This window comes from Alligator mississippiensis, chromosome 5 (genome assembly GCF_030867095.1).
Source record: "Alligator mississippiensis isolate rAllMis1 chromosome 5, rAllMis1, whole genome shotgun sequence".
NCBI lineage: Eukaryota > Metazoa > Chordata > Crocodylia > Alligatoridae > Alligator > Alligator mississippiensis.
In genome coordinates this window covers 84,156,816-84,173,116 of record NC_081828.1, presented here as the reverse complement: position 1 = coordinate 84,173,116, position 16,301 = coordinate 84,156,816, and the positions used below count along the sequence as shown (strand labels likewise).

Genomic DNA, 16,301 nt, shown 5'->3' with positions numbered 1-16,301 from the left:
ACAGGCCATATGTTTGACAACCCTGCTCTAGAGTATTCAGGGAAATAGCAGAAGCAATTATTGAGCCATTAGCTGTTATACTGGAAAATCCATTGAGAGCTATCAGAATCCTGGCAAAGGGTAAATCTAGTTCCCATCTTTAAAGAGGGACAACCCAGGGAATTACAACCCAGTCAGTTTAATTTTGGTTCCTGAAAATATACTGAAGCATATACTTAAGCAGTCATTTTAGAAGCATCTTGAGGATATCAAGGTGAAAAGGACCAGGCAACAATGTGTTTTCAAGGGCTAATCATACCTAACCACTCTGGTTCCCCTCTATGACAATGAGCTGGGTCTTGAGATTGGGGGATGGGGAGGAGAGAGGATCAATGTAACTTGTCCACATAAGTAGACTGAGGAAAAATGGATTATATGTTGTTACTGTAGGGAGGGTGCATAACTTACTGTATAAATGTGCTCAAAGATAATTATCTTTGTCAGCTTTAGTTCAGTGTCTAACTGAAACTATGTATCAAGGTGGACTCCCAGGAAATCTGTCTTGGGTCTGGTACTGTTCAGTATATTCATTAATGATTTGGAGAATGGAACTGAGTACTCATCTAGTAAATTTGTGGCTGATACCAAGGTGGATGGGGTAGCAGGTAAGATGAGAATTCAAAGTGGTCTTGATACATAGAAAAATTGTCTGAAGTGTAAAGCAAATGAAATTAAATCAGGAGAAGTTCAAAATTCTACTCTTAGGCAGGAATGAGGGAATGCATAAAACAAGGGTGACTATGCTGTAGTATTGGAGAAAAGACCCTGGCGGTTGTAATGATCTGCAAGCCGAATATGAGTCAAGAGGGTAATTTTGCTTGTTTCTCTGGCTCCTACTCACTCTGAGTTGAGCAAGAGCAGTATATGCTCACAGAGGGTCTTCCTTTTCAAACCTGGTTGTGCTGCAACTGGTAGGAGCAGCAAAGCAGTATTAAATATGTATAGAGTGAGTGTCTTCCAGGTTTGGCAGCTTTGGTTTTTGGAAGCCTCCCTCCTGCCCTGGGGGTTTCTAGCCACAAGTTTCGGTGGAGGTCTGCTCTCTCTCCATTGCTCTCCCTCCATTGGCTCTGGGCATAAGGAACAATCTCCATGATAGCCAGCTGGTATGCAGGCTGTTAGATGAAGAAATCCCTGGTAACACAGATTTCTTTCTTTTTTTTTAAATATATTTCTAGACAGACAGATAAACAATACAGCCTTTCCCATCTTTGAGCACGTATACCAGCCCATGGAGCTGCAGGGTTTAGCTTCTGCTTGTGCCTGTGCCAGTGCCTATGTTGCAGCTGGGCAGGAAGAAGCTGCATCACAGCAGGAAGCTGGAAACTGTTCCCTGTACTGGTGTCCCTGTCTCTTCTCCTCACTCCCTGCCTCCTCACTTCCCCTCCTCCCACCACTCCCTGGCTGTGGTGCAAGCACAGCTTTGAGCCAGAGCAGGGCTGCGCTGAGGCTTGGCTGGATAATAGAGGGGCAGGAGTGGGGAGAAGGGCAGAGCAGTGTGGAAGCAACTTTCAGTTCCATGGCCCAGATCAGCTCCTCTGTGGGGCTGAGCTCTCCCCACAGCTGAGGAGCAGGGGGCTGAGAAGCAGCAGTGCCACAGGTGCTGCAGGTCTTTGAGAGGTGCAGGAAAAGCACCCTGCTCTGTGCCCTCCTCCCCACTGCCCCTGTGCTGCCAAAGCCAACAGACCTGCACCAGACCAGAGCCAGGTTGTTCTGGTTGGCAGCTTGGAAAAAGGTTGCTGGCCACTGCGTGTTCATGACCATGTATTTTGCTTGTATCTTTCCCTGTTTCAGAGCCACCTCCACTCCGGCTGGTGAATGGCTCGAGCCGCTGTGCTGGCAGAGTGGAAGTGCTCCATGACCAGCAGTGGGGAAGCGTGTGCGACAATGGCTGGGATACAGAGGATGCCACAGTGGTGTGCAGGCAGCTGGGCTGTGGGACGGTGGTATCAGCCCCAGGCTCGGCTTGGTTTGGGCGGGGACATGACCCCATCTGGCTGGAAAACGTGAATTGTATAGGAATGGAGGCTGCCCTGTCTGAATGCAGGGCTAAGCCCTGGGGAGACCATCACTGTCACCACGGAGAGGATGCTGGAGTTGTGTGCTTAGGTAATCCTCATCCACATCGCATCCTGCATAGGGGAATGTGGGGCTATGCAGCGAAGGTGTGCCTGAGTCAGAAGCGGCGATGTTCCACCTTGTCTCAGTGTCCTGACAGTAGTGAGAGTCTGTGCTGCACAGGATGGGAGACTAGTCCAGTATGGGGCTGCATCCACACAGTCAATCATTTCCTGTAACAAAATGTTTGTTCCAGGGGGTAGCCGCAATGCCCCTTGGTGGGTGCTCAGCCCTAGCTCGGTCCGCCCTTCTCCCCTTTGCTTGCCTTGGTGTTCCAGTCCTGAGTGAAGGGAGGCTATCCCAGGGCTTTCCATGCCTGGTCTCACCCACTGACTTGTGTACTAATTATGTGTCTTGGTATACCCGTATATGCTTGTCAGGACTCAGCCTTTCTGGCTCCGACCCCCTTGTCTCTTGACTAGATCCTGTAGCCAGTGCCCACTGCACCAGACCTGGCTTCTGGGTCGCAGCCCTCCACAGGTCTTGTCTGTGCTGCTCTGGGCTCCGGGCTCCCTGGCTTCACACTCTGCCCTGCTTTGGGTTTGCTGCTCCCTCAGAATGCCCTGAGCCTGCCCCTAGCAGGACTCAAGATGGGTACGTACCCCTAGGGCACTGAAGGGACCTCCAAAGACCACCTCTCGCAGTCCCAAACCCAAGCCACCAGTATGGAACTTTAAAAAGGACACCCCCCCACTCCTCGCCTTTTGGCTTAGGCAAACAAACCCTCAGGACGGCCCTCCCTAGGTTGTCCCGATGCAGCTCAGCAGTCTATCCAGCACTCCCTTGTAGCTTTCCTGGCCGGGGGTTCCTTGCTCGCAGCTTGCAGGACTAGACTGCCCTGCTCCAACTCAGGGTTGGTGTTTACATGGATCCCTGGCCCCTCTCCATGCTGGTCACCTGCCTCCCAGAGCTGCCACAGGTGGTTTCTGATTTGGTTGGGTGGGACAGCCACATAGAGGCCCCTTGCTTGCATAGAGGGACTTGGGGTGTTTCTGTGCAAGCCCCCAGCCCCTGATGTTGCTGTTGCTGCTGGCTCTGTAGCAAGTGTTTAAGTCTTTTCATTATTTAATTCTGTACTTGGGGCCTTGTCTGGCCAGCAGGCCACAGGGATTTCTCATCTTCCTCTGTAATGAGGCAAGGGCCCCATTAGACTCCCCCATAAACCGTGCAGAGCCACCAGAAGGCCCTCAGCCTGGGATGACCCTTTGGCAGCAGAGTGCACTGTGTGTATGGGGCAGAGGTTCTGAGGAAGCGAGAGGTGCTGCTCTGTTGAGACCCACCCATCCCTTAGACTTACAATGGGTAACTGTACAATGAGCAAGCCACTGGGCAACCTTGATATCCAGCCAAGCCTAGACCTCTTTGTGGGGCCTGGAAACCCATAGTCACTTGGCTTACTGATAAGCCCTCAGCCTGGTCATTCCAGATGACTCACAGCCTTCAATGCATTCAGCATGGAGAAGTTGTTTATTTGGGCCCTCTACTAATATCTGTGCCTGTCACATTGTACATGGGTCTAGGTGGCATTTTGCTCTGCCGTATTACTAGTGATGAGATGCAGTGGAGTTTCTCTAAGAGCATGCCTCTACTTGTGCTGATTGTATTTTTCTGCATTTCAGGGCCAACGGATCTCCGTCTTGTGGGTGGCTATAGTCGCTGCTCTGGAAGAGTTGAAGTGCTTCATAATCAGCAGTGGGGAACTGTTTGTAATAACATGTGGGATTTAATGGATGCTGAAGTCGTGTGCAGGCAGGTAGGATGTGGGACACCACTAGCAGCCCGCTTCGGAGAGCCCGTTGAAAAAGAACCTGGCCCTGTGTGGCTGGATGAAGTTAAGTGCACGGGGACAGAAGCTGCCCTCTCTGGCTGCAGCGCCAAGCGCTGGGGAGTTGACTACTGTCACTATGAACATGCTGGTGTGTTGTGCTCAGGTAATCCATACTCATGTGGTTTTCTAGGATCTGTGCTGTGGGGAGCAATGTTATTGGTCCTGTAGGAGGCTCTCTTCCTAGCGAGTCCATGCTGACCCCAGTGACCAAGAGAACCAGAAGGCCTGTGCTGTATGGAAGTGTGTAGAGTCTGGTGTTGGTTATATTCCTTCTCCATTCAAATATCGGTGGTGTGACCTGATGTTAAGAGGTTCTGTGCTGCAGGGGGTGCAGTGAGTGGGAGAAGAAGGAGAAGATCTCTCCTTTCTGCCAGCTTGGATCATAAGTGGCGAGTGAAGAAAATGGGGGTCTCTGTACTGTAGGCACTGGTTTGGGATCCGCACAGGGGAATCATGGGGGGCACTCGAGGTCACTGTGCTGCACGGAGTGAAATAAGTAACACAGTAGAAGGGACTCAACTCAATCAGTCCCTGGTGACCCCAGCACCCTGCTATGTTCCTAGAGGACGCTGCATGTGTGGATCTGGGCCTGTGGAGCAGAAAGAATACTTTTTCCATCTTAGTCCCTACTGAGCCTCCTGTCCCATTGCATCCCAGTTCAGTCCTAGAAATTCATAGTTCCCTGTACAATATTTAGAATCGGACTGAACCTGAAAATGTTAATAGGGACTAGAAACCCCAGGGAACTTGCTTAAGAATGGGGCTCTTAAAGCTGGCATTTGGGTACATTTCCGTCAGGCCTTGCATCTTTTACAGTTTAACCATGGACTAGATACCAGTCTCGAGTGCTGAGGTCATCATTCACCTTGTCACATTCCACATGTCAGCAGCTTCATCAGTGGGAAGTACTTCATTTCCATATCACCAGGGATAAGATGCACATGATCCTCTCTGAACATCCGTCTCACTGATGGTTTGTATCTTGCCCTGTCTCAGAGCCTACTGAGGTCCGGCTGGTGGACGGTCCCAGTCACTGTGCTGGCAGAGTGGAGGTGCTTCATAAGGAGCGGTGGGGAAGCGTGTGTGACGATGGCTGGGACTTTCAGGATGCCAGAGTGGTGTGCCGGCAGCTGGGCTGTGGGATGCCTTTATCAGCCCCAGGCAAGGCTCACTATGGACAAGGCCGTGAACCCACTTGGTTGGATGATGTGAACTGCACTGGGACAGAAAATACCCTCTATGACTGCAGGGCCAGGCCGTGGGGTGAGAATAACTGTAACCACAGAGAAGACGCCAGTGTGATTTGCTCAGGTACTCCTCCTTCATGTCACATCCTGCATGATGCTAAGGGGAGCTGTGCTGCATGGCAATGGCAGTGATTGTGTAGGGAGCTGCCAATTCCATTGAACAGTGGTGTTTCTCCTGATGATGTATGTGGGGGGAAGAGTGTGAGTGGAAACTGTCTTTTGAGTCAGTGCAAACCCCCTGGCCAGTGGTATTGCAAAGAGCAATGCACTCAAAGGATGGACGTGGGAGAAGTGGATGGAGGCATACTTCCCTCCTACTGAGTTCAAATCAGTGTCCAGACTCATGCTGAGGCCTGTGTTCCAGCAGCAGTGGAGTGTGGGGCTCAGTAGGGGCTGTCTTCTCCTTGGCCTTGGGGGTGATGTGGGTGCATGAGCTGGATTACTCACAAGGGGGCATCCTCCCTTTTACTGACTAGTGATCCCAAAGTTGCAGAGTTGTGCTAGAGATCATTGTGTATGTGGTCTTGGGGGAAGTTGTGGCGTGTAATCAGGTGGAGATTCCAGTGGGGGAAACGATTCCCTGCAAGCACTTGAAAAATTTTCTCCATTTCAGACTGAACTTGCCCGGCCCTGTGCTGAGTAGCTCTTTCTTCCATCTTTTTCCTTCTACTTCCCCACAGTCTCTTCCTCTGCACCCTCCACTTCCCTGCCCTCCCCTTTACTTCCCTTCTCTTTCCATTAAGCCAATCCTGTTTCCAGCAGCAAATACCTGCTTCCCACCACCCCACAAAAGTCCATGTCCTTAGCCTGATGTTTCCCACCATTCAGTTGCTCACTTAGTTCATCTCTGCTATCCTACCTCCATTCTCTACCCTCTTATCTGGCATTGGTTCCATCCAGAGGAATTGAAGCACCCCTGGTTTCTACTACATCCGATATAGGTTGTCTTATGGGTTAGACAAAGATTTGCTTGAGATGGTTTGGATAGGGATGATCCTGCCTCAGGCAGCGGGTTAGACTAGAAGTCTCTTCTAGCTCTACTTATTTATGAATCTATGATTCTGTGATATACAGGATTTTTGGAGCATTTATCTTCTTGAGCTATGTGTATTTTCTCTATTTCAGATCCAATGGAAGTTCGGCTGGTGAATGGTTCCAGTTTCTGCAATGGGAGAGTCGAAGTGCTCCATGCCCAGCAGTGGGGAACCGTGTGTGCTCATGGCTGGGACATCCGTGATGTTGAAGTTGTGTGCCGGCAGCTGGGCTGTGGCAGACCTTTATCAGCCCCTGCTGTAGCAGAGTTTGGACAAGGATCTGGCCGTACCTGGGTCGAAGATGCTAACTGCTTGGGAATTGAAAGCACCCTCTCTGAATGCAGGGTTAAACTTGTGGGAAAGAGCAACTGTGACCATGGAGAAGATGCCAGTGTGGTGTGCTCAGGTAAGACTTCATTTGGGACACATTTCTCGTGCAGCTAATGGGGACTGTGCTGCCCCAAGAAATGTTGTTGGTCCTGTAGGGGGCATTCTTCCTAACAACTGTAGTCACCGGTGGTGGAACCACGAGGGGTGTGCTGTATGAAGGTGTGTGTGAGGGTTGACAGCAGTGCTCTTCTCTCTCCATCCATGCAAACCTCAGGGGTGCAGCCTGACAAAGGGGCTTCTGTGTTGCAGAGGGTATCCTGTGTGGAGTGCATGGGAACCACTTCCCAGCTGAGCCGTCCAGGATCGCAGGCAATAGGAAGAGATACAGGTCTCTGTGCTGCAGGGACTAATCTGGGCACTAACCTGAGGAGCTTTCACTTATGAGTCTTCAGCGACCCCATATCTCAGTGTGGTGCTATGTGTCTGTGATTCATGGAGCAAGATTCAATTGCAACTCGGTAGATAGTTTTCTCTGAAAATCACTGACGAAAGCCAGTGCTCCAGTGGGTTGCTGGATTGGGCATGTTGTACTGCAAGCAACTAGGTGGGTGGCTCAGTAGGAGGTACTCACCCAAGTCAGCTATTGTGAACCCTGCGACCTACAGGGGTTCCACAGGGTTCTGTGTGAATGGAGCCAGGTGTGCAAAGGCAGGAAAAGTTGCTTTCCCAGATCGGTCAGCTCTGGTCTCCTGGCCCCATGCATCCTAGTAGAAGCCCTATCCCACCACCTGGTTTTGGCATCAGCTGAAGCCTAGCTCTGCTGCTGGAGACTAGAAACCTGGGAACATTTTGTCAAGATATGGGCACTTAGACCATCTGATCTCAGCACTTTTAAGACTCAAACGATGAGCCCTGAGACTTCAACCTTACAACCGTGGAAAAAATGCTAATGTTGATGTGCCAGTAATGTGTATCCCTATCACACGGCACAAGGTCTGTCTATGGGAGGCGCTTCCTTCCCTAGCGTCACTGGTGATCAGATGCCCAGGAGATCTGTGACTATTTATTCTTGTTGGTATATGGGTCCTTTCCTATTCTAGATCCAACTCCAATTCGGCTGGTGAATGGCCACCATCGCTGCGCTGGAAGAGTAGAGGTGCTTCATGATCAGCAGTGGGGAACCATATGTGATGATGACTGGGGCTTGCTAAATGCCAGGGTGGTGTGCAGGCAGCTGGGCTGTGAGAGGGCATTATCAGCGCCAGGTGGGGCTTACTTTGGACAAGGATCTGACCCCATTTGGCTGGATGACGTAGACTGCTCAGGGAAAGAAACTGCCCTCTTCGAATGCACAAGAAAGCCTTGGGGAGAACAGAACTGTGACCATAGGGAAGATGCCAGCGTTGTGTGCAAAGGTAACCTTCATCCTACTCACTTCCTGCATGGCAATAGGGAACACTGTCCTGCTACCCCACATCAAGGCTCTTATAAAGGAAAGAGAGTTGATTGACTGCTGCTTTTCAAGAGTTGCCTCTAGATTGTCCATATTCATTGGATGTGAATTTCACTAGAGCAGCCTTGTTATGTCCCTGGAGATATGACATTTTGCAATGCCTTGATTGCAGTGGGTAGTCCCTGCATATCCCTCAAGGATGCTTGCAACTCTTTAAGAGCGCTCTTTCTGGTCTCACCAGCTTCAAAGGCCTATAACTGCCTTAATTCCCAAAGATCAGCAAAAAATTTCCTCTTTCAAATGTGGCAACCCAGGCACCCTGAAATCCTTTCATCCTTTTCCCTTCTGCATGGTGCAGATGAATTTCCCCGCTCCCCCGGCCTCTTCTCCCCCCTCCCCCCCGCCTCGGCATGAGATTTGTTGCTCCTTGCATCCCTGGGGATGGCTGTCCAATGTGGAGGGAAGTCAGGAAGAAAATCCTGTCTTACCAGTGGATTGGCCTTCATCTTTGAGCTGAGCAAGAGCAACGTGTGCTTATGGAGGTTCTTACATTTCAAACATAGTCCGTGTTGCAAGTGGCTGGAGCAGGATAGCAGTGTTAAACATGTACAGAGTAAGTCTTTCAGGGTTGGCAGCTTTGTTTTTGAGAAGTCCTTTCTAGGAGCATTCCTAACAACAAGCTTTAGCAGAGATGTTCTTTACCAAGCTGTAGCAGAGATCTGCTTTGTCCATTGACTGGGGACAGGGAACAAACCCAGTAATGGGTGAGTGGCATGGAGACTGTTAGACAGAGAAATCCCTGGTAACACAGAAATTGTCCACTCCACAACAAGCCTCACTGGGAACTCGATTTTTTTCCCCTTCCTCTCCTGGGTAAATGTATCTGGCGTTTTTCTCAGCTGCCCTTTCCCATCCCAGAGGTGGCTGCATGCCAGTTGGGTCTGGGAATGAGCCCTTGGCAGAAAGACATTGCCCGTGGCCCCACCAGCGAGAAGTGCTTCTCTTTTAAGAGGTCAGATTTGCAGGAATGTCTCTGAACACATGCTCCTTTTCCTTACTCATTTTAGAATCACCTCTGCTCCGGCTGATGAATGGCTCAAGTCGCTGCTCTGGGAGATTCGAGGTGTTTCACAATGAGCAGTGGGGAACTGTCTGTGACAAAACCTGGGACTTACAGGATGCTGCAGTGGTGTGCAGAGATCTAGGCTGTGGAATGGTGGTATCAGCACCAGGCTCTGCGTACTTTGGACAAGGATCTGACCGCATCTGGCTGGATGACGTGAACTGCACGGGGACAGAAGCTGCCTTCTCTGAGTGCAGGGTCAGGCTTTGGGGAGAAAAGAATTGTCACCATGGGGAAGATGCTGGTGTGGTGTGCACAGGTAACCCTCATGGATGTCATCCTCTGTGGCATTTGGAGGTATGCCATACCAAAAGGGATGCTGGTGATCCTGGAAGCCCATCAGAGTGTGGTGACCTGGAAGGCTAGTTGTGCTGGCAAAAGTTGTAAGGTTGGCTCCAGACAGGAAGCTCCTTGTCAGAGGGAACAGGTTGAGTTTTCAGTAGGAACTGTGCTACCCTTTGCACAGTTTAAGTCCCTGCCTATGTTGGAATAGTTTGGCTCGCCTCTGGGAATACAGAAACTCCCCATAGAAAACATAAGAGAAATACTGTCACAGGTTCTCCAGAGGAGTTTCTTGCTTGGAACCCCTAGCTTTAACTACTAGCTGAAGTGGTGTTGCCACACTCCTATCACTACAGGGTCATGTACATAGAACACTTATAATGGAACAGCTACTGCTTGGTCCAGAGCTGCACCTTTCCCTTTTGAAAGCTCTCCGAGTGTACATTTTTCCATTTTTCCCTTAGTCCCCCTATGTCCTGGATCTGGGCATTTCTTTTTCAAGCCATTTTCTCATGCTGGGGCTTCTTTGATGGCTTTCCTGGGGGCAAGGGGCAGCAGAGATTCTCCAGGTACTAGGTCCTGAATCCAAAGGTATGTCTTCATATGCATATTAATCCATTGTATAGTTGATGGCCCATTCTCTAGTACCTGAAACACTTAGTACAGAGCCTCCCCTGTGCATTAACTCTTTTTTTGTGTGTGGTATACCTACATACAAGAAAGTCAGAGAAACTGAGGCAAGCAACATTACAGTGGAAGAAAAAATCCACGTTTAACCCAGAAGCAATCAAAATGATACCACAGTCTGTCCCAACTACAAGTCTACACAGGGCAAAGAAAATGTCTTCCAAATTATAGTCATATAAAGTATGACTTTTCTGGAAACCATGTTCAGGGTATCTCGTGGGCAAAACAGCCTAGTGGTTCTCAACTCTTTTTGACTCAAAGTACCCCTTTTTTGGACTCAAGGCACCTCCATAATTTTTGTGAATTCAGTGGCACTCAACTTCCAAAACGAATTTATATAATACAGTGCTCATCTCCTTGCAGAAGAGCGGGGCAGCGGAGAAGGATCAGCCAGGCACGGAGCCTAAGCTTATCTTCTCATCTCCTATTCAAGGGCTGCCTTGGCACCCTGGTTGAGTATCACTGTTTTTACTGATTGGGCGGTTACTAATGGGGCTAGAAACCCACAGGTCACTTTGTTGAGAACTGAACCCCTACATTCCTTGCTCAGATCAAGTTTAAACTTCAGGAACAAGCCCTGAGGCTTCTTGCACAGTAACCACAGCAAAGATGCTGTGTGGGACAAATCAGTAATCATTACCTATATTATGCCCTACAAGGTGCTAGGACCCTCACTGGGAGGTACCATGTTCTTCAGCAGCACTCATCGGTGATCCCTCCACAGTCAAGGATTATTGTCTTCCATGACTGTCTTATCTGTGGGCCTGAAGATAGCTGATGAGGCCTATCCAGGATCGACAGGCTCTATTGCAGCTTGGGCACGTGTTTCCATGTGGGGTGGGTGGCTCTGGGAGCTTAGTTTGGTTGTGGCACTCGAGTTAGATGCACAGGAGTCTGTCTGACTGTTTATCCCCTGGAGGTGTTTGTATCTTTTCCTATTTCAGACCCAGTTGAGATTCGACTGGTGAACACCTCAAGTCACTGTGCTGGGACAGTCGAGGTGTTCCATGACAAGGAGTGGGGAACCGTGTGTGATGACGACTGGGATATACATGATGCCAACGTAGTGTGCAGACAGCTGGGCTGTGGGACAGCATTAGCGGCCATACACGCCGCCGATTTTGGGCGTGGATCTGGCCCCATATGGCTGGATAACGTGAACTGTACTGGGACAGAAGCTAAAATCTCCAAATGTGGAGCCGTATCATGGGGTGAGCATAACTGTCACCATAGAGAAGATGCTGGTGTAGTGTGCTCAGGTAACTATCATTTATGTCCCATCCTCTTGCCCCTCCAAACCCTGATTTTGTTTCTGGGCAGCATACTGACTATGTGTGCTGAGGTGACTCTGAGGCACTTCTGTTACTGCTTACTCATTTGGGTGTCCATGCTGCAGAAGGGATGCTGAAAAATGGGAAGATACTGGGAAAAGAACCGCATGAATAATTCAAGGGCTGGAAAGCCTGCTGTTCATAGAGAGACTAATGAAGCTGAGCGTGTGTAGCTTAAACCCCCCCCCCAAAAAAAACAAACAAACAAACAAACAAACAAAAAAACTTAAGCAGTGGCATGCCTTCAAGTGGGTTAGATTTTGGATAGTGGTGAGCTCTTTAGTATGATAGAATTATGGAGAAGCATGGCTTGAAGGGCCCTCAGGAGGCCATAGTGTCACAGTGCTTAGGGTCAGAAGGGATCTAAATAGATCATCAGGTCCGACCCCCTGCCCCGGGCAGGAACGGGTGGCGCGGTCATATCACCCCAGCCAAATATCTGTCCAGCCTCCTCTTGGAGATGCCCGAGGTAGGAGAGAGCACCACCTCACTTGGGAGCCCATTCCAGAGCCCGGCAGCCCTAACTGTAAAGTAATGTCTCCTGATGTCCAGCCTGAACCTTCTCTCTAACAATTTGTGGCCGTTATTCCTAGTAACCCCTGGTGGTGCCCAGGGGAACGGAGCCTCCCCCAGTTCTCGTTGGCCCCCCCTGGTGAGTTTATAAACGGCCACCAGATCCCCTCTCAGCCTTCTCTTGTGGAGGCTGAACAGGTTCCGGCCCTTTAGCCTTTCCTCGTAGAGCCTGCCCCACTGCCTCTTGGCCATGCGAGTGACCCTCCTCTGGACCCTCTCAATGCAAGCCACATCCCTCTTGAAATGCGGCGCCCAGAACTGGATGCAGTATTTCAACTGTGGCCTGACCAATGCCGCATAGAGGGGAAGGATCACCTCCCTGGACCTGCCTGTGATGCATCTGTAGATGCATGACAAGGTGCAGTTAGCCTTACTGACTGCTTCCTCGCATTGGCAGCTCATGTTCATCCTGCAGTCAACAATGACTCCAAAATCCCTTTCTGCCACTGTGTTGACAAGAAGGGTGCTCCCCAGTCTATAGGTGTGTTGCAGGTTCCCTCTCTCTAGAGGCAGCACCTTGCACTTGTCTGCACTGAAGTCCATCCTATTCTCATCCGCACACCTCTGTAACCTGTCTAGATCTAGCTGGATTCTGTCCCTTCCCTCCAGCATGCCCACTTCGCCCCACATCTTCGTGTCGTCAGCGAGTTTGGGCAGAGTGCTTTCCACACCCACATCCATACTGCTGATAAAGATGTTAAACAGTACAGGCCTAAGGACCGAGCCCTGGAGGACTCCGCTGCCCACATCCCTCCAGGTCAAAAGTGACCTGTCCACCACCACTCTCTGGGCGTGACCATCTAGCCAGTTTGCCACCCATCTGACTGTGTAGGCATCAATGCTGCAGTCACCAAGTATTTTTTAAGAGAATGTGGTGAGAAACCATGTCAAAAGCCTTCTTAAAATCCAGGAAGACAACATCCAGCCAGACACCCCCGTCCAGGCACTTTGTGACCTGATCATAAAAAGAAACCAGGTTAGTCAGGCAGGACCTGCCCTCAATGAATCCATGTTGGTTGCCCCTGAGCATTACCTCCCCTGCTGGGCCCTTGCAGATGTGCTCCTTGATAATTTTCTCAAAGGTCTTCCTAAGGACTGAGGTAAGACTGACTGGCCTATAATTGCTGGGGTCCTCCTTTCTCCCCTTTTTGTAAATGAGGACCACATTGGTCCTTTTCCAAACCTCTGGTACCTGGCCAGTGCCTCACAAGCACTCATAGAGCTGTGCCAGGGGCCCCGCTATGACCCCTGCCAATTCCCTCAGCACCCTCAGGTGAAGAGCATCTGGACCTAGTGATTTAAACATGTCCAGCCCCTCCAAAAGTTCCCTAACTAGGTCATTCCTGACCCTAGGCATGGCGGTGCCTCCCTGGGTCCATCCGCAATTCTAGTGGGAGTGCTGTCCTGGTCCCTGTTCAGGAATATGGAGGCAAAGAATTTGTTAAAGAAGTCAGCTTTTTTGTTTGCTGCAATCACCAGATCGCCAAGCCTATCCTGTAGGGGCCCCATGTTACCTGGTGCCTTCTTCTTACTTCCTATGTATTTGAAAAAGGACTTTTTATTATCCTTAATTCTGGTTGCTGGCCCTAGCTCCATCTCAGCCTTGGCCTTCCTAACAGCTTCCCTGTAGTCCTGAGCAATGGAGGTGTAATCCTCCTTGGTGATAGCCCCTTGCTTCCACTGTTTGTACAGCTCCTTTTTGCCATCAGGCATCCCTGGATGCCTTTGCCGAGCCATGGGGGCTTCTTAGCACTCCTCCCCCACTTGATGCACATTGGGAGCGACTCCCTTTGACCTCGGAGGATCGCCTCCTTGAGGAACAACCACCCATCTCGGACTCCCATCTCAATGAAGCTCCGAGACCCCGGTGCCTATCCTACTAACCTTCTTAGCTTACAGAAGTCGGCCCTCCTGAAATCGAGGACCTCTGCCTTGCTGCTTTCTTTCACTACCCTGCGCTGGATAGTAAATTCCAGCAGGTGATGATCACTGTTGCCGAGGTGATTGAGTACCCGCAGACCCCTCACCAGATCGTCGCCTGTGGCAAGGACCAAGTCCAGCAAGGCATTTCCCCTGGTGGGACTATGCACCTCCTAGGTCAGGTGGAGGTTCTGTATCCCGGCTAGGAACCTCCGTGAGCGGTTGGACCTGGCTGACTGGTCCTCCCAGCAGATGTCTGGGTAGTTTAGGTCACCCAGGACAACCACATCCCTTGACTTTACAGCCTCCGTGAGCTGACCTGAGAATTCCAGGTCCAGCTCGTCCCCCTGGTGAGGCAGTCTGTAGTAGATGCCTACAATCAAGTCCTTTCCCTATGCCCCCCTTGCATTCTTACCCATAGCGCCTCATTTTGCCCCTCCTCTGACCCCATCCTGATCATTGAGGACGTGTATTGCTCTTTGACGTATAGCGCTACACCCCCCACTCCCTCTTTTCCCTGATCTGGCTCACCTGTACAGCCTGTATCCCTTGAAGTCCACTGCCCAGTCATGGGTAGAATCCCACCAGGTTTCCGTGAGCCCCAGTAGGTCTGGGTTTTTGCTAGCTAGTAGGAGGGCAAGTTCCTCCTCTTTATTCCCCATGCTGTGAGCATTTGTGTAGAGGCATTTGAGCCTCCTCTAGGTGTCCATGCTGCCCCCTTGTTCCTAAGTCTTCCCTGTCCCTGTCACTTACCTGGGTACTACCTGTGCATGTCATCTGGCTTGACAGCGAAGTGTCCTCATGTTCTTCTGTGTCCCCGTACCCTGGTGAACCTAGTTTAAAGCTTGCCATATGAAATCAGCCAGCCTGGAAGAAGAAACACGCTTACCTTTTGGGGAGAGATGAAGCCCATCCTGCCCGAGCATGTCATCTGTGCGGAAATGTGGGTCATGGTCCAAGAGCCCAAGGCCTGCTTGGTAACACCAGCTCTGGAGCTGCCGGTTGACCTCGCCGATGCATGTCTCGTGGCGCCGTCTGCGTCTGCTCACTGGAAGGATAGAAGAAAAAAAAACATCTGTGCCCTTGTCTTCTTGAGCTTTGCCCCTAGAGCCTTGTAGTCTCTCATGATGTGGTCTGGGTTGCCCCTGGCCGCGTCATTCATTCCCACATAGATGATGACCATGGGGTAATGATCAGAGGGTCAGATGAGGTCTGGGAACATCTCCGTGACATCCTGAATCCAAGCTCCAGGCAGTCAACAAACCTCACGTGCCATGGGGTCAGAGCGACAGATGGGCCCCTCCATTCCTCTCAGGATGGAATCGCCGATGATGAGGACCCGGCGTCTCTTCCTCTTGGTGTTCTGGTAGCTCCTGGCCTGTGCCGTGCTTGGAGTGGCATCGGTTCCCTTGGAGGCATCCTCTCCTAATCTAATCCAACAGCCTTCTCAAGTCAGGATCATTCCTGACTAAGCTATCCTAGCTAAGTGTTTGACTAACCTGTCCTTAAAAACTTTATGAACAGCCCTCATGCAAAACTACTAGATATCAGGCCTGAAACAGCAAATACTGCACTTACTTAAATATAAGATAACCCTACTTATAAGATGACTTCCCAATAATTAGATTCTATGTATGGAAAATTTATCATTTTTAAAAATAGTTTTCCAGGTATAGAACCTGAACCTTGGAGGTTTGCCTTGAATTTGTCCCTCTCCTACTGCTACAGCAAGCAAAATAAAATAAATCTAGGGGCTCAGGTAGCCCCTTTGCACTCTGCTGCTCCTCCTGCAGCCCTTTCCCCTACTCTCTACCGACAGAACCTGCTCTCCCTGAGAGCGAAGAAGTGAGGAGCAAGTTTGAAAAGAACAACCTTGAAATTAAATATAGCTATAGGAATGTGCATATAATACTATAGCACATTAGGGTCCCGGGAAGGCTGTGACACCCCCTAGTGGCTCCACAGCCATGCTCTGCTCTGCCCCTAGGGTGTCCACCACACCTTGCTCACCATACCTCGATGTAATAATAGGATTAAAAGGGAGGCTGATCATGGGCTTTTGCATGAGCCCCAGTCTAGCTGAACCCCCACAGGGGTTCCCTGTCACCCTACTGGTCTCTGATATGCCCACAGGGTCAGCAGGCCCTTTTGGCCCCAGGCCCCTTGCTAGGCTGCACTGTTCTCAGGCCCCTCGCTGGGCCTCTCTTGACTATGCCACTGTGGGACACCTACAACTTTAAGAGCTAATTACATGGCTTCATTACTCCCCTACACCACACCCCAAGCCTCACAGGAATCACATGCAGCAGGCAGAGAGAAGGGATATGCAACTGAGGGAT

General features: G+C 50.4%; 1 protein-coding gene across 1 annotated transcript in view; it reads left to right on the top strand.

Moving 5' to 3' along the window:
• Positions 1 to 16,301, top strand: part of LOC102566827 (deleted in malignant brain tumors 1 protein) — a 57,139-nt gene that overhangs the window by 24,449 nt on the left and 16,389 nt on the right. Inside the window, exons 6-12 of the mRNA XM_014603083.3 lie at positions 1,831 to 2,145; positions 3,774 to 4,085; positions 4,979 to 5,293; positions 6,355 to 6,669; positions 7,694 to 8,008; positions 9,114 to 9,428; positions 11,083 to 11,397. Of these exons, the coding sequence (XP_014458569.1) occupies positions 1,831 to 2,145; positions 3,774 to 4,085; positions 4,979 to 5,293; positions 6,355 to 6,669; positions 7,694 to 8,008; positions 9,114 to 9,428; positions 11,083 to 11,397 (2,202 nt within the window). The remainder of the gene's footprint in view (positions 1 to 1,830; positions 2,146 to 3,773; positions 4,086 to 4,978; positions 5,294 to 6,354; positions 6,670 to 7,693; positions 8,009 to 9,113; positions 9,429 to 11,082; positions 11,398 to 16,301) is intronic.